General features: G+C 40.6%; 1 protein-coding gene across 1 annotated transcript in view; it reads left to right on the top strand.

Moving 5' to 3' along the window:
* Positions 1-6591, top strand: part of THEMIS (thymocyte selection associated) — a 91260-nt gene extending 84669 nt beyond the window's left edge. The window contains exons 6-7 of the mRNA XM_032185405.1: positions 1320-1476; positions 6350-6591. Coding sequence (XP_032041296.1) covers positions 1320-1476; positions 6350-6359 — 167 coding nt within the window. The 3' untranslated portion in view covers positions 6360-6591. The remainder of the gene's footprint in view (positions 1-1319; positions 1477-6349) is intronic.
* The last annotated feature ends 7424 nt before the right edge of the window (positions 6592-14015 follow it).

Below are 14015 nucleotides of genomic sequence, written 5' to 3'. Positions count from 1 at the left end.
TGATAAACATGGCCTTGCTTAGACGTCAGATAGGCTGTGAGGGTTTGACACATTTGCAGGTTGTTTCAGGTTATGTTGTAGCAAATTAACCAGACAGGAACAGCTGTTCCAGAAGCAGCCTTTCACACTGTTTTGCCACTTCACATGAAACTTCTTCCTTTTGAAAGAGTGTCCTCCCAGTTCCATTAAATGTGGACAAACCCAAAGTGCGGTCTGTTCTTGTCCTGCCCATCTCTTGTCTTGACCATGTTCTTATCCATGTTCTTGTCTTGACGCATCTCTTCCCCACCACAGCAAATGCCAAGAGACATGATGGGTCCAGAGAGGGGACATGGGGCACTCAATGACTGATCCTTGTAAGGTTTTTCTCTGTGTGATGAACAGTCCCATGTGTCCCGTGCCATTACCTTAAGTTTCAAGGGTGCAATAAGAGCACATGGGCAAGGCAGGAGATCACGGGGCCTTTTGGCAGCAGACTGTCAATCAATGTGAATGATAGCATCAAGCTGCTGCGATGCCACGAATCAGAGCAGAGCACACTCAGGAGCTGGAGCTGCAAACAGGCCTTCTGTGAGGGTCTCTGCCCTAGCGGAAAAAGACCACCACTTTTTGAAAGGTTTGTCCTCAGTTTTGCTGTAGACACAAAGTGCTCAGTGGACACAAAGAAATGTACTTCAAATCTTTTCACTTCAACCTCACACCACTTCCAAGCCTGCATCTCTCTTTGTTTTATTGCCTTCTGAATAAGAAGAAATTAGGGATTTTAGTTCTAGAAAATCCCAAAATAACATCACAGTTTCCTAGCTACAGATTCTTCTCTTCAGGCAAAGAAACACATGAGCACAGAAGCAAGTCTGCAATAGGGTTGGTAGGTGCTGCATGAGATAGGTGGACTACTCATCTCTTTATATGATAAGACAATTTTATATGTCTGCTTTTACACTCAGTGACTGCGCTTTATAACCATTTTATTAAACCTTAGATTTGTCTGTGGACAGATAGCTATCAGGGAGTGGACAACAGATTATCTGTTTTGTCCACAGATTTTTCAAGCACAAGTATTTTGCAAAATCTGAAAGAGGAATTCTTAGAAGAGTGAAGACAATTTTCTAAAATGCTCATCTGGGTTTCATTCTTGATCTGGTACAAATGTTGTTTGGGAATCTGAGCAAGTCTCTTAGATCTCTGTGAAAATGCGAAAAGTGAACACTGCTTCCTTTGTTTTTGACTTTTGTGGTTGAGTGTGTGAATTGTACATTTTTCTGGGCAAGGGCAGTATCTTTCATTTCCTTACAGTTATTTATTTGTTGATTACTCAGGTCTAACAAATAACCCACTTGGAAAGTGGGAGAGTGAAAAGGAACAGGAAGAAGAGCACAGCTATGAGTATGTGGATGAAAACATAATTGAAAACATAAGAAAAGTATTTCAAGACACCACCACTAGAAATAAGGACATACTCTCTGAAGATAGAAGGTGAGTGAGCCTTATGATCATATATGGATGCAAACAAATGCATTCAGAGTGATTTTCAGATTTACCAGTAACCATCATACTTCACAATGAGGAAACGTTTTCCATGGGAGCCACCACCATTGCCACATATATTCTGTAAACAGTGTGCACCTTGGAGGTAGACACAACTATTGGTGACCCACTGTTGCTCTTAGCAATGTTGCCTTTTGTCAAAGTTAGACCTGTGGTTGTTCTGGTGATATAAGTGCATAGGCATGATCAGGTTTGCAGGTGGAGAAAAAATTTTAATTAGATCAACGTTTATAGTTGAAAACAAACAAACAAACAAACAAAAAAAAAAAAAAAAAAAAAAACTTGTCATTTTTTCTGATTTGTGCCAGTTTGGTGCAGCAAATACTGATACAAATACAATCTTTCTCCTCTGTTAGAACTGGACACCCTGTAGTCCACAATTACGGTATGTCTCTTGAAAAACTTCCAGGAAATTATTTCTGTTTCCACTAAGTTCTTGTTTTTCTGCACTGTCAGTTTGTAGAAGACTTAAAGTGCTAGTGAAGAGGACTTTGTCTTCTAAAAAATTTCCAGAATCATTTCCAGCCAAACACAATTCCCCCATAAAGTTTGAAATTTGAAATTTGTGTTAATGATTTAGAAAAACATTTTATTATCTTTTGTTTTTGTTTTATTTCAAAATATACTTCATTTTTATTTTAAAATGGCCTGCAACATTTCTATTGCATTTGAGTTCGGCAGTATACTGAATCTGAAATAAGATATTATTTTATTTTATTTTATTTTATTTTATTTTATTTTATTTTGTTTTGTTTTGTTTTGTTTTGTTTTGTTTTGTTTTGTTTTATGGGAAGTTCAAAACCCCCAGAACATGACGGAAAACATATATAATCAAGTGGAATTGTCTTGAAATATGACACAAAAGCAAATAGAAGCCCTCAATTTCCCCATCCAGTATTCCCCAAAGAAGGTTTCTTACATTTTCTCTCAGTTATCCCACTGGTTCCTCACCCTCCCCCACAAAAATTGCCCTCTAAACTCAGCACAAAGAGTGGCTCTTAATGAGGACTTGAGGCAGTGGAGGTTCTCCCAGGCCCTGCATGCATCAGTAGGAAGGAGGGTGAGCAGGAGATGTCTGCCCCCTCCTCCAGCACTGGCAGTGGTACATTGCAGCTAATTGAGATTTATCCAGTAACTTCCATGCCTTCCAGGGCAATTACCTTATCTGTGTGGCCAATTCTTCTCCTGCTCACTGCCAAAGAAGTTGAAAAGTTACAGGAAAGACTGAAAAATGAAACAAAGTAGGGTGCTTCACGTACTTCCTCAGTCCACATACCACTGAGCTTGTGAGCTTTGTCTGTAGTGCAGAGAAAGAGAGAATGAAAGTTTTTGTCTAAAATAGTCCTATTGACTACAGAATGTCAGGACTTCTGCATGAAAGCAGAAGTACAGTTTCAAGAAGCAATGCCAGCCTATAAAATCAGCCTGTAATTATTCTACTTACTCTTGTTAAATCAGCTCCTTTAAGTCTTTATCCATCTGCCCTTTAAACTCACTATCAAGAGAGATGAGGCTTCACTTTATTAGTTGCTTTATTTGAGGGCTCTAGCAAAACATGAAAGAAAGGACCTTTGCTGCCTACGGGGGAGATCACTATCTGTCTTAGATTATGAAGCAGTCCCTTAAATTGTCGTCCTCAGTGGATGACAGAACTATCTACCTTCTGAAATCATTAGCTAGCCAAGAAGCACATAGCATCTCCAGCCTGCTGGTCTCCCACTGACCATCAGAAATCTTCCATTATGGTTTCCTCACCTGCACTTGTGAACATTTTAAGAAATATGGATTTAACATAGGCATGTGAAATTAACATTTAGTGTGGGCAAAAGAGTATAAAACTTCTAGCCAGGTAAAATGATTGATGATTAAAAATCAGCTTTTGAGCTGTGTGCTACACAGCTCTATGTAGGGTGCAATTAAAAAGATTACTATGGGACTCACAGACAAATAATACAAAAAACTTAGTTGTGTCTTGCATCTCTGCCAAATGCCTAATATTTGAGCATGTTAGTTCTACTTCAAGAACTGAGCAGTAAGCCATTTCCCACCCATGGTCCCATTCTCTATCAGGACATTTATGCTACTTATTAATATCTTCTTTTAATGTATTTGGATATATGAGGTAACAAAATGAAATCTAGTGATCCAAATTACTACAGTATATAGTTATTAGGAAAAACAAACAAACAAACAAAAAAGTGTTTTAATGAAATTCAAAAGCAATCTTCAACAGTCGGTAATTCTGTGAGAAAATCAGTATTTTTTATTTGTAGTGTTTCATCAGTGCCAGAAAAAAATTCTTCCACAGTCAGGGCCAAAGAATGCCAGAGTCGTACTAGTTAGAGCTAGTCCTCACCCTAAGCAAGCAGGAGAAAGAAAGAACAGGGATTTGCCTTGGGTCATTTCTATGTTAATTTTGATAGAATAAATGTGCCCAGAGGGTCAATGATGTTAACATGACCTCATCACTCCAGAGCAATAAGCAATTAAGCAAGAGACTTGAGTACAGATGCCTTAGTTTGCTATAGCAACAGCCACCATTAACATATTTTGCCCTCTCATTAAAGATACAAGAGAAAGTAGGAAAACCCCGAAAAGTATTTTAAATGTGTGGCTTTATTTTTAAGGACACGACAAGTTTTTTCCTTTTACTGCCATGGGTTTTTTGTTTGTTTGGTTGGTTTGGTTTTAATAAGGAAACTCCTTGGTTTGGCAGTCTTTTAGAAGACGTTAAAAACGTTAATAGCTGTTTTTGTAGGGTGTGAGAAAAAGAGAGAAGGTTCATTGAACTGAGCTGGAATAGCGCTGATGCTGCTATGTCTTATCCCATGTTCTTGAAAACAAAATCAGATGGAGGCATGGAGTAATGTAAAAGAATAGCAAAAAAAAAAGTGAAGGGAGCTTCTGCCTCCAGTGCTGATAGCTGCATGTAGTCTCGTGGCTGGGAAAGGACAGAAACAACACAGTCCAGCCACCTGGAGAGCTGAAAATGTACACTGGCATCGGGCTATTTCAGGATGTTGCTTTCTGGACTTGAACATCACACGAGTGCTGCAAAAGGAATAGTCTCAGTTGACTAAACCTGGGTGCATTTTAAATGGGAGACAAAAAGTAGAAAAGAGAGAAATGCAGCAGGGAATGAAAAATCTACATAGCTGTGTTTTCCTTCTGCCACAAGCTGAACATTTTGGTGGCTTTGTTTGAACAAAGCTTCTTTATTATTATTTTAAATTTGGACTTACTTTATTTTTAAGCAGTTGTATGAAACAGATTGAGGTAGAGCTTTTTTCTGCATTGATTATGATAAGATGAAGGTTCCTGTATGGCAGAAGGTTAGAGTCAGTGCTAGAAATGAAAACCAACCTTTCTGACCCACTGCATCTTCATTAATCCTTTGGTACTGATTTTCTCTGACATGTATTTGGACTTTTCAAACCAGTGTTCTGCCAAGATAGCCATTTCTTTCCTAGCATCCCTTGCTCTTAGCTGAGTGGCTGAGGCAAACTTTGCAGCATTGGGGACATTGAAATTTTAGGATGACAAATCCATAACTGGAGTAGTATGTTCTCAACACTTTTGAAAGTACTCCTACTCCTAAGTGATTTTCAATGCAGATTTAGGAGCATCACCTACTTTGACAGTTTTTGTTGTTTGGTAATTTCTCTCTGCTTGGTGTTTTCAGTTTTTCTTAATGTGTGAACCAAAGATTATTTTCCATGGCACAATCAATGCTGATTGCAGAAGGAAGAAGGAGTTGACAGGAAACAAACAGGGTGCTGCTCTGAGAGCTGCAATTCAAAGACAGCAGGACTTCAAGAAGCCCATCTCAAAGCAGTTGTAGGTTTAAAGACCCTAAGGGCAGGGGAGACCTAGCCACCTACCATGATTATCTAGATGTTTATCTAACACACACTGACCTTGCTGTTCCTCCAGAGGACAGATTAAAATGTGCATTTTTGTGGTGTGGGAGAGCTGGGAATGGAGCCCACTGATGAAGCCTTAGCCCATTGGCATATTGCTGTTAAATGTTAACAATGGGTGTTAAGCATTAACAGCAAAGTGGTGAGGCCCTTGCACAGGTTGCCCAGAGAAGCTGTGGATGCTCCATCCTTGGAGGTGTTCAGGGCCAGGCTGGATGGGGCTTTGGGCAACCTGGTCTGCTGGAAGGTGCCCCTGCCCATGGCAGGGGGTTGCAATTAGATGGTGTTTTAATGTCCATTCCAACCCTAACCTTTCTGTGATTCTGTGATTATACATGTATGATTCTGTGATGAAGTTATTAATTAACTTCCCTCCAGAGCTGTGGCTATGTTACCCCAGCCCAGAGCACAGCCTCTGGAGCCCTCACCAAGATGGTGGTGTCTCTACTCCAATGTCTCTTAAACCAGCAACACCACATGGGCTTCATGGGTGTAGTCATGTTGGAGACACACTGAAAAAAATCTTTGCTGGAGTCACGGTTTGTATTGACTAAATGAGCTATTTTACCCACATAGGTCAAATATTTCTCTAAATTGCATAAACTATGCTAGTAAAAGAAAAATTTACTGGTTTGAGTTTTGCACACTTAGGCTAAGTTGCTGGCATAGCTGTGTTAGAGTCATATATTAACTTTATTTTTGCTGCAGTCTTGGGATTACTGGTATAATTGCACTGACAAACCATTTTATGGCACAGATGAGCCCTAACTCACAGCCACTAATTTGACTCAAGAGCTCATTCACCTGCACTCCCTGTGTAATTTTTAAACCCAAATGTAAAGGTTTCCTGTTTCACCCTGTCATTTTGTTTTGTTTTTCAGAGACATCTGAAGCAAAATAATGCTGAAATTATCTGGAGACAAATAGGAAGCTGCATCCTTCACATAATAAAATCAACCGTGACTGTATGAAAAAGCTGCTCATGAAAGCGTCCTTGTCTCATGAAGAGCATATGAGGCTATAATTTAACTATAATAATCCCCTGAGAAACTAAACTGCTTACTCATCCTAAATAAGAAGTCAAACCAGATAATGTCTCATGACCCTTTGAAGGGACAAAGTTCTTCTTGTACATATTTATTCATGAATTTGGGTAATGATGCCAAGTCCAATCCTTCATTCTTATTGCACCTGAAATACCAGTTGATTTTCTGAACTACTGTAGGGCATATGCAAAAGGAAAATCCCTTACTGAAACAGCTGCACAGTTGTTTCGTTGTTTCCTTTTTAGGTAGAAAAGGGAATGAAGGGTTGTCTAAGGTGAATTTAAATTTCTTTAGGTGGTCACATATGCTGCATGTTAAGGCTCAAAACTACAAATGGCAAGATTTTTCCACTCTTTCAGATGATGAGCGATCCTTTATTGCACAAGTAGTAATGTTACACAAGTAATTCACCCTGGAAAGCAACGCCAGTCCTCCCAGGGGGGAAGTGTTACTCAGTAGGACTGGTACTCCCTAAACTAGGCAATACCACCGTCTCCATGGCTCCTTGCACAGCCATAGTTCTCTAGAATCACACTAGATCTGTAGATTTTGCTATTATGTTCAGCAATTTGCTGAAAACCTGGCCAGGAAGGAAGAACAGAAGCTGACACTGAAGGAGTAGTGTCCATGCCAGTGCTTGTAACCAAGAAAAAGGAAGACTCTGCCCTCTGAGAGGTCAGGGAAAAGCAATGCTGAAGAGCTTCTCCTGCTCCTTCTGGTACCTTGCTTTCCCACAGAAGCACCTGGAAGCACCTGGAAGAAGAGACTTTGCTTTCAGGATAGCATTTTCTTTCAGCTTATACTTCTGAAAATGAAAAACAAGAGCCAAATGCTTACATGGTATCTGTAAAAAACCTCCTGAGCCCATAAGGAGGGAGCTTCCTGTGAGCCCCTTCCCTTCCCTGCTAATGCTGAGCAGCAGCAGTGAGGGCTTCTGCTTACATGGATGAGTATCTCCGTGCACTTGGCAGAGAGCACATAACCAGTGCTGGTATTAGAGCTGTCATATTCCTGTCTGAGATCCCTGTGTGCAATCACCCCAAAGCTGCATGGGTACAGCATTAACATTATTGTGTGGCATTGGACCTAATCCTCATGTTCTGGCAGAGAACAGGAGTGTAGTTGCCTGCAGACTGAATCTGATGCCCACCACCTATGGCATATAAAATAAGAACAGGGCAGCACATGCATAGTGAGTGCTGTGTATCTGGATGTGTTAGATCTGGGGCAAACATATACACCTCTGGCAATGCTTTAACTCTCAAGGGGAAAAATTACTGAGAACTGATGTGTAAATACACAGTTGATGTGCCAAGAGTTTCCAGACTCACAGCAGCTTGATCAGAGTGGCATATCCAGAAATGCCAGACAGCTGCACAGAATAGTCAAACTTCCCAGACAGTTTTAGGGTGGAGATTGGGAACATGTTTAGAAAGCCTAGACATACCATATTTTTCATCCCACTGATAAGTTAAAAAGCAAATGCTCACAAAAAAAAAAGCCTTAATATGCTTTAAAGAAGTCTTTTCAAGCAGACAGTACAGTATCTTCAGAATTTCCTATTAAAATTCTACTGAATGATTAATTTTCACTAATGCAAATTAATTTAGGATTTCTCAATATTGTCTTACATTAATTTATTCAAGATAAATGCTTGTGCTCATTAAAATCTGTTGCAATTTAAGTATTAATATCTTAGAGTGCTTTGATTCTATGCATATGTAGCATACAGCATTTTGAATATCACTTGCTATTACGGGGGCTTGCAGTTTTGTACAGATCTTGTAACTGGCTGACATATCAGTTGTGGGTTTTTGAAATACTTTTGAAGAATTTTGCACAAAAATCCATATTTCTTATTGTAGCAGCTCAAAACAGCCATTTTTTATTTTTAATACCAGCAAACATAGTCTGGTATGTGAATAAAAAGCATTTATTGTGTACTTTACTGTGTGTTTTTTTTTTTTTCTTTCTTTCTTTTTTCTCTTCTGAATGTGATGTCTTCTGTTGGATTTCTGAAAGACATAATATATTACCATCACAATTTTCTTGCCCTGAAATATCAGAAGCCTGAGTTTTGTAGCTAGAAATGAAGAGAGAAAAGCCAACAGCCCCCTGGGCTGTACTAGGCACTGTGTCACCAGCAAGTCGAAGAAGGTGAACCTTCCCCTCTGTTGAGCACTGGTGAGACACCTGGAGTCCACTTCTGAGCTTCCCAGCACAAGAGAGACATGGGCACACAAGAGGGAGTCCAGCAAAGGATCATGAGGGTGATCAGGGGTTTGGATCACCTGACATACAAGAAAAGGCCGAGAGAGCCTAGGGAAAACAAAGAAACAAACAAAAAAACCTCTCATTAGTTTTCCTAGGTGTTTGGATGAGTATGAATAAGGGGAGATGCAGCTACTTTACTGACGAACCGCAGATCTTTTAGACATTCTGTAACAGCATTTGGGACTTAGTTTGTGGAAACAAACCAACAACAAACCAAACCAAACCACAAACCAACAAAAAGAACCCCACAACTAAGACATATCAGCCCTTTTTTTGCAGGTTCTTTCTTTTAAAATGCTTCCAAAGAAATGATTTCTTTTCTTTGCATAGATTCTGTCACATAAGGAGTCTCATCCTGCCACCCCTGTCATGTGCAACAATCCTGTCTTGCACATTCAACCTCGCTGAGCTCAATGAGTATTGTTCATGTGAGTTAAGGCGGTGGATTTCATGAACCTTGTAAATATGTTAGTAGCAGAGATGTCTCCAGTATCTCTTCCTCAGGCACATCAGTCAACTTCGTATCTTATCGCAGGAAAGAGAACAGGCCTGGCTGTTCCGTTCCCATAACACGGAGGGGCAGTGGCACTTGCATGAAGTTAGTGGTGTGGAAGAGAGGCTGTGCTGCTGTGCTGCGGGTAGAGGACACACTGTCTTGCTGGGCAAAATGCAGGGGAGGGAGGAGGCATGAGGCAAGACTGTCGTAGAAGGCTTGTGTTCAATGTTTAAGACTTGATAAGTGTTGAGATTCCCTTATGCTGTACAGATGACCACAGTGATTTCATGTTGTTTGCTATTACGTGTTTGACAAAGCTGTAATGTCACCGTGATCCATGAGGGACCTGGTTATCACTCCCAGACATTGCTGCTCAGGAAGACTGCGCTGAAGAGGGGAAAGCCATTTTCAGCTGAACACAGACCGTGTTCGCTATACCTGAAGAGAATACAAGTATATTTAAATAATAAGATATTTGCTTTGCAAAAGATTGGCATAAGCTTCTGCACAGACCTGTTAGCTTAAGGGCTTATCTCTTTTAATGCTAAGGAGTATTTCCACTATGCTCTCACTGAAGGCCTGCTCAGGAACAGCTGCTTCTGCAGCACTCCATGTGTTCATAAGCCCTTAGTGAGATGGTATTTTCTGTTTGGATGATCAACATGCACACTTTTTATGTATCCAGCCTTTGTGTCTGTTAAGATAAGAAGAATCTTCCCTCAGCATTCTTCTTTAAATGCCAAAAACCCTTTTGTTTAAATACAATGTGTCAAACAAATGCTTATCTACAACACTCTTCCCAATAAGCGCTATATATTGTTGCTATCTCTTCACTTAACATATCTGGTACTTTTCCTACCTCTCCTAAGTCTACTCAAGTGTTTTCCTAACATTTTTCACCTTGGTGCCCCTGTACTGTGCTAATTTACAGCTTCTTGATGCCATATTAAAACTAGTAGTTCCAGAAGAGAAAAGAGTTTTCTCTCTTCTACTTCACCTATTAGTGGCAGGTGGTTGCTTTCCTTGGGTTTCTGTATGCCCTAGGACACCCTTTGCAGATCAAGCTGAGGAAGCAGGAGGGGCTGATGCTCATGCTGGCTGGCAGCTGCTGGAGGCTGCGCAAGAGGGAGGATTGCTCATGATTTCCCTTTCTTTATCACTCTGCTCCAAATCCACTGTTACCACACCAGATAGGCCTTAGGTCTGTTACTACCTGGGGACCTAATGTTGCACAAAACGAGAGGTAGAAGCAGAATTTCTTTCTGAAATGAAGCTTTTCTCCAGTTGCCAAGACTGGCTTATATGGCCATTATCTGTCCAGCCGTACCTGATGCAGTCTTTTCCTGCAAACATTCACACAAATAGCTCCTGCAATTCTTCCACAGTCACAAATGGTTTGCAGATGGAAGGGGGAGACATCAAAGTTTTGCTTTCCTTGCAGTTTCAACCTGAAGACTTTGGCTAGGGATGAATTACAGAAAGAAAAAAAAAAAAAAAAAAAAAAAAAAAAAAAAATTTTTATTTTTTCTAGGTGAACATATTACAGAAATTCAGTCATTTTAAGTAGGTATAAATACCTTATGACCTTATGACTAATTTTGACATGGTTCTACCTTCTCTCCTTGCCCTCTGCACCCCATTTTGAGTGGCTGCCTGTGCTTCCCAGCTGGAGCATCCATTTGTTGGTGCAGTGGGACAGCTCTGCAGCCCTTAGACTCTCCCAGGCATCCTCACCAGCCCGGCCCTCACACACAGAGTCATTCTCCAAACACCTCATGGCCCATTTCGTCTCCTCTGTAGTACGGAAGAGAAGATTCATGAGTCCAGGTTCAGATCTACAAGCATATTCACACTGTGAAATCATATTGAAAACATCCTGTTGGGTGTGAGGAGCCAAAATGCCTTTGTGGATATGGACTGTAAGCACTGCAGACTTAAATAGAACAAAGCCCAGCAAGTGCTCTGATGGCCAGCATTACTGCAAAAATGAAATGGCAATGGGAGAGGTGGTATCAAGCCAGGATTTTTCTTTGTAAATTAAACTGAAGTAGATTTCAGAACTTTTACAGGTACCTGCTCTTTTCACTTCATATATGAAAGCTCAACATGAGATCAAAAAAAGGCAACATGTCATTCCTGGAGCCAGTGAGGCTAAGGTGAGAGAAATGTTGTAAAAATAGTGCATTGCCTTCAATTTCACCCCCTTTGGCAGCAGGAACTGAAGGTTCACAGCTGGCAATACCTTTGCAATGAGAGGAGTCAACACATCCTTGTCTGAAAAAGTAACTGAACAGTTTGCTTTGGGGAAATGCAGGTCTTTATGTTGTGCACCAGCAGTTAGAGTATTTATACTAGGTTCAGTTCTGTTTTCTGTCTGGCTGGGTCCAAATCGACCTCCTCTGCTTCCCAGCAGAGCCCAGTAGCCACCAGTTTAAAGGCTGCTCTGAGCAAGAACATTTTTGCTCTCACCACTCCACACCTAGCAAACAAAGAGGAGAGAGATTTCTCCCACTAGCAAAAAGCACTTAATTATGCATTAGCAAGCACAGGCTGGAAAGGAAGAGAGCCCAAATCATTCCGCACAGATTAGGGATCACAGGGAAAGGCAAAATCAAGAATCCAGTTCCTGCTTGAAAGAAAAAATGTTTTTCTACATTTTTGCTTATGACTTCTTTGCACGTGAGCCCTGTAAGCTCTATGTCCTAATGACTAAGAAAGCTAAAGTGCCTGCTGGTGCCTGCTCACAGCTCTGTGAAGACAGAAGTACCTATCCTAAATAAAGAGAAGAGCCTTTCCCTTCATGAAATAAAAAAGGAGATCGTTGAAGAGGTCATCTCTTATATATGTCCATTATGTGATGACTCGGGACACTATTTCTTAAAGCACAGGTCTGTTATGTGGCTGGATTAATTGCACCAGCTATATTCCCAATTGCAACCACCTAGGTAAGGACAATAGCCTCATCTCTGACCTTTCCTCAAACATGCGGTCAGCCCTGTAAGAAAGGCAGTGGAAATGTCACGTACCTGGGAAATACAGAACTGATATGCCTAATGTGAGCCTGCATAGTGCAAGTGAGCAAAGCAGACTCCAGAGGAAAGTTTCCTACCAGCCCCGTGCAGCTGTGGGAGGGCAGGAGGGTTCAGCACCATTGACCAGGCTTTGAGAATGACAAGGCTCTTTCCTGGTGGATTTTTTTCCCTAAGTTCTTTCTTTAGCAGATATCCATTTCTAGCCTTTCCCTCCCTGCATCCCAAACGTTTTTTGTTTCAGTCCCCCGAGGCTCGTTATTTGCAAGTGTGTAAAGGAGCTGAACTTCCTGGCTTTCTGGAGCTGCAGCCAGATGTGTTTGCAGTTTTTTCTATTAGCACCTCTCTGAAACAGGGACTGGCCCTGCTTAATACCAAGCAGCCCTCAGCAAAGAGATTACATATGTGAAAAGCATGAGAATAGGGCTGAAAATGCCAGGTTAATGCTGAGCAAGAACACCTAAACTTTGCTAGTCTGCCTTGCTGGGCAAACCCTTGTTTGTTTTTGTTTTTTCTTTTTTTCTTGTTATTATTATTATTTTGGCAAACCCTGTCAGCCTTTGCCAGCCATAAGGAGTGAGCAGACTCTTCCAGTCCTCTCCTGTCCTCTTCCAGAGACATCTCACCACATCTGTACTGCCTTCTCTTGTTTTTCTCTCTCCCTACTTTCTGACACCTGTATGTTTTCTTACTAGGGTGCATCTGTTCTGTTTCAAGCTATCTGGATCTGCTCTCCTTGTAGAAACCCACTAACCTGTGCTTTGTCTAAACTTTTATGTGTGCTTCAATCTCTGAAACCCAATTGCTGCCCAGTTCCTAAGGACTTTACCTGACTGGTAGGCACAAAGTGTTTGAAATACATAAATGCCTGATGTTTCATTAAGTTGGTTCTTTTTCAAAACACTAAAATATTTCCCAGTGTTGTCATGAATTTAGGCAGTAAAATATTAGCTCTTTAAATACGTGTTTTACCAATATCCCCTCAAGTGCAGCAGTTAGCAGGTTTGCAAGTTTGTGAGTTTCTTTTCTCTATTTGTATTAATGGCTATTTTTGTTTTCTTAACAGTCACCTGAGGTTAAATCTAAGTTAACCACAGAAAAGATTGAAAATTGTTTTCAAACTTTTCTGGAGCACAATTAACCTAATATTTTAACAGCTGGCAGCTGCAGTAATTACTTTAAGATTATACCTAAAGTCTGTTGAAATCTAATTACTCTGATCTATGAACCAGGTAATTAAGGTAAAAACTCCTGCATTTTCTTAGACCTCATTAATTTATTTCCTTTGAAAATTGTTAGCTAATGATGGTACATTAAGAGTTTATCCATAAAATGACAATGAATAATTGAAACCTTTATCCTGGGACATTAAAGGACAGAACAGTGTTTAACCACTCAATGTCTTGATGATTATTTCTTAATTTACAGTGCAAATATCATGCAAGTTTGGGGAGAAAGAACTGATCAAACTGGGAAAGTGGCCTAGAAAGACACAAATATTTTCTTTCTCATTGACCCAGTATCCAGCAAATAATCCAGGACTGCCACTGTGGTGCAGAGACTCCCAGGAAATACCACAACCTGCTGTTTCTCAGGTGTTCTGGAGCTGCAGCGCAGGTGCAAAGAGACACTCGGGCTTGCGCCTGGAGGGAGCAGGGCGGGTGCCCATTTGATATGGAAATGCTGCGGTTTTAGTGTTGCT

Source organism: Aythya fuligula, chromosome 3 (genome assembly GCF_009819795.1).
Source record: "Aythya fuligula isolate bAytFul2 chromosome 3, bAytFul2.pri, whole genome shotgun sequence".
Taxonomy (NCBI): Eukaryota; Metazoa; Chordata; class Aves; order Anseriformes; family Anatidae; genus Aythya; species Aythya fuligula.
Note: the sequence above shows the minus strand (reverse complement) of the source record. Positions and strands in the feature narration are given on the sequence as shown.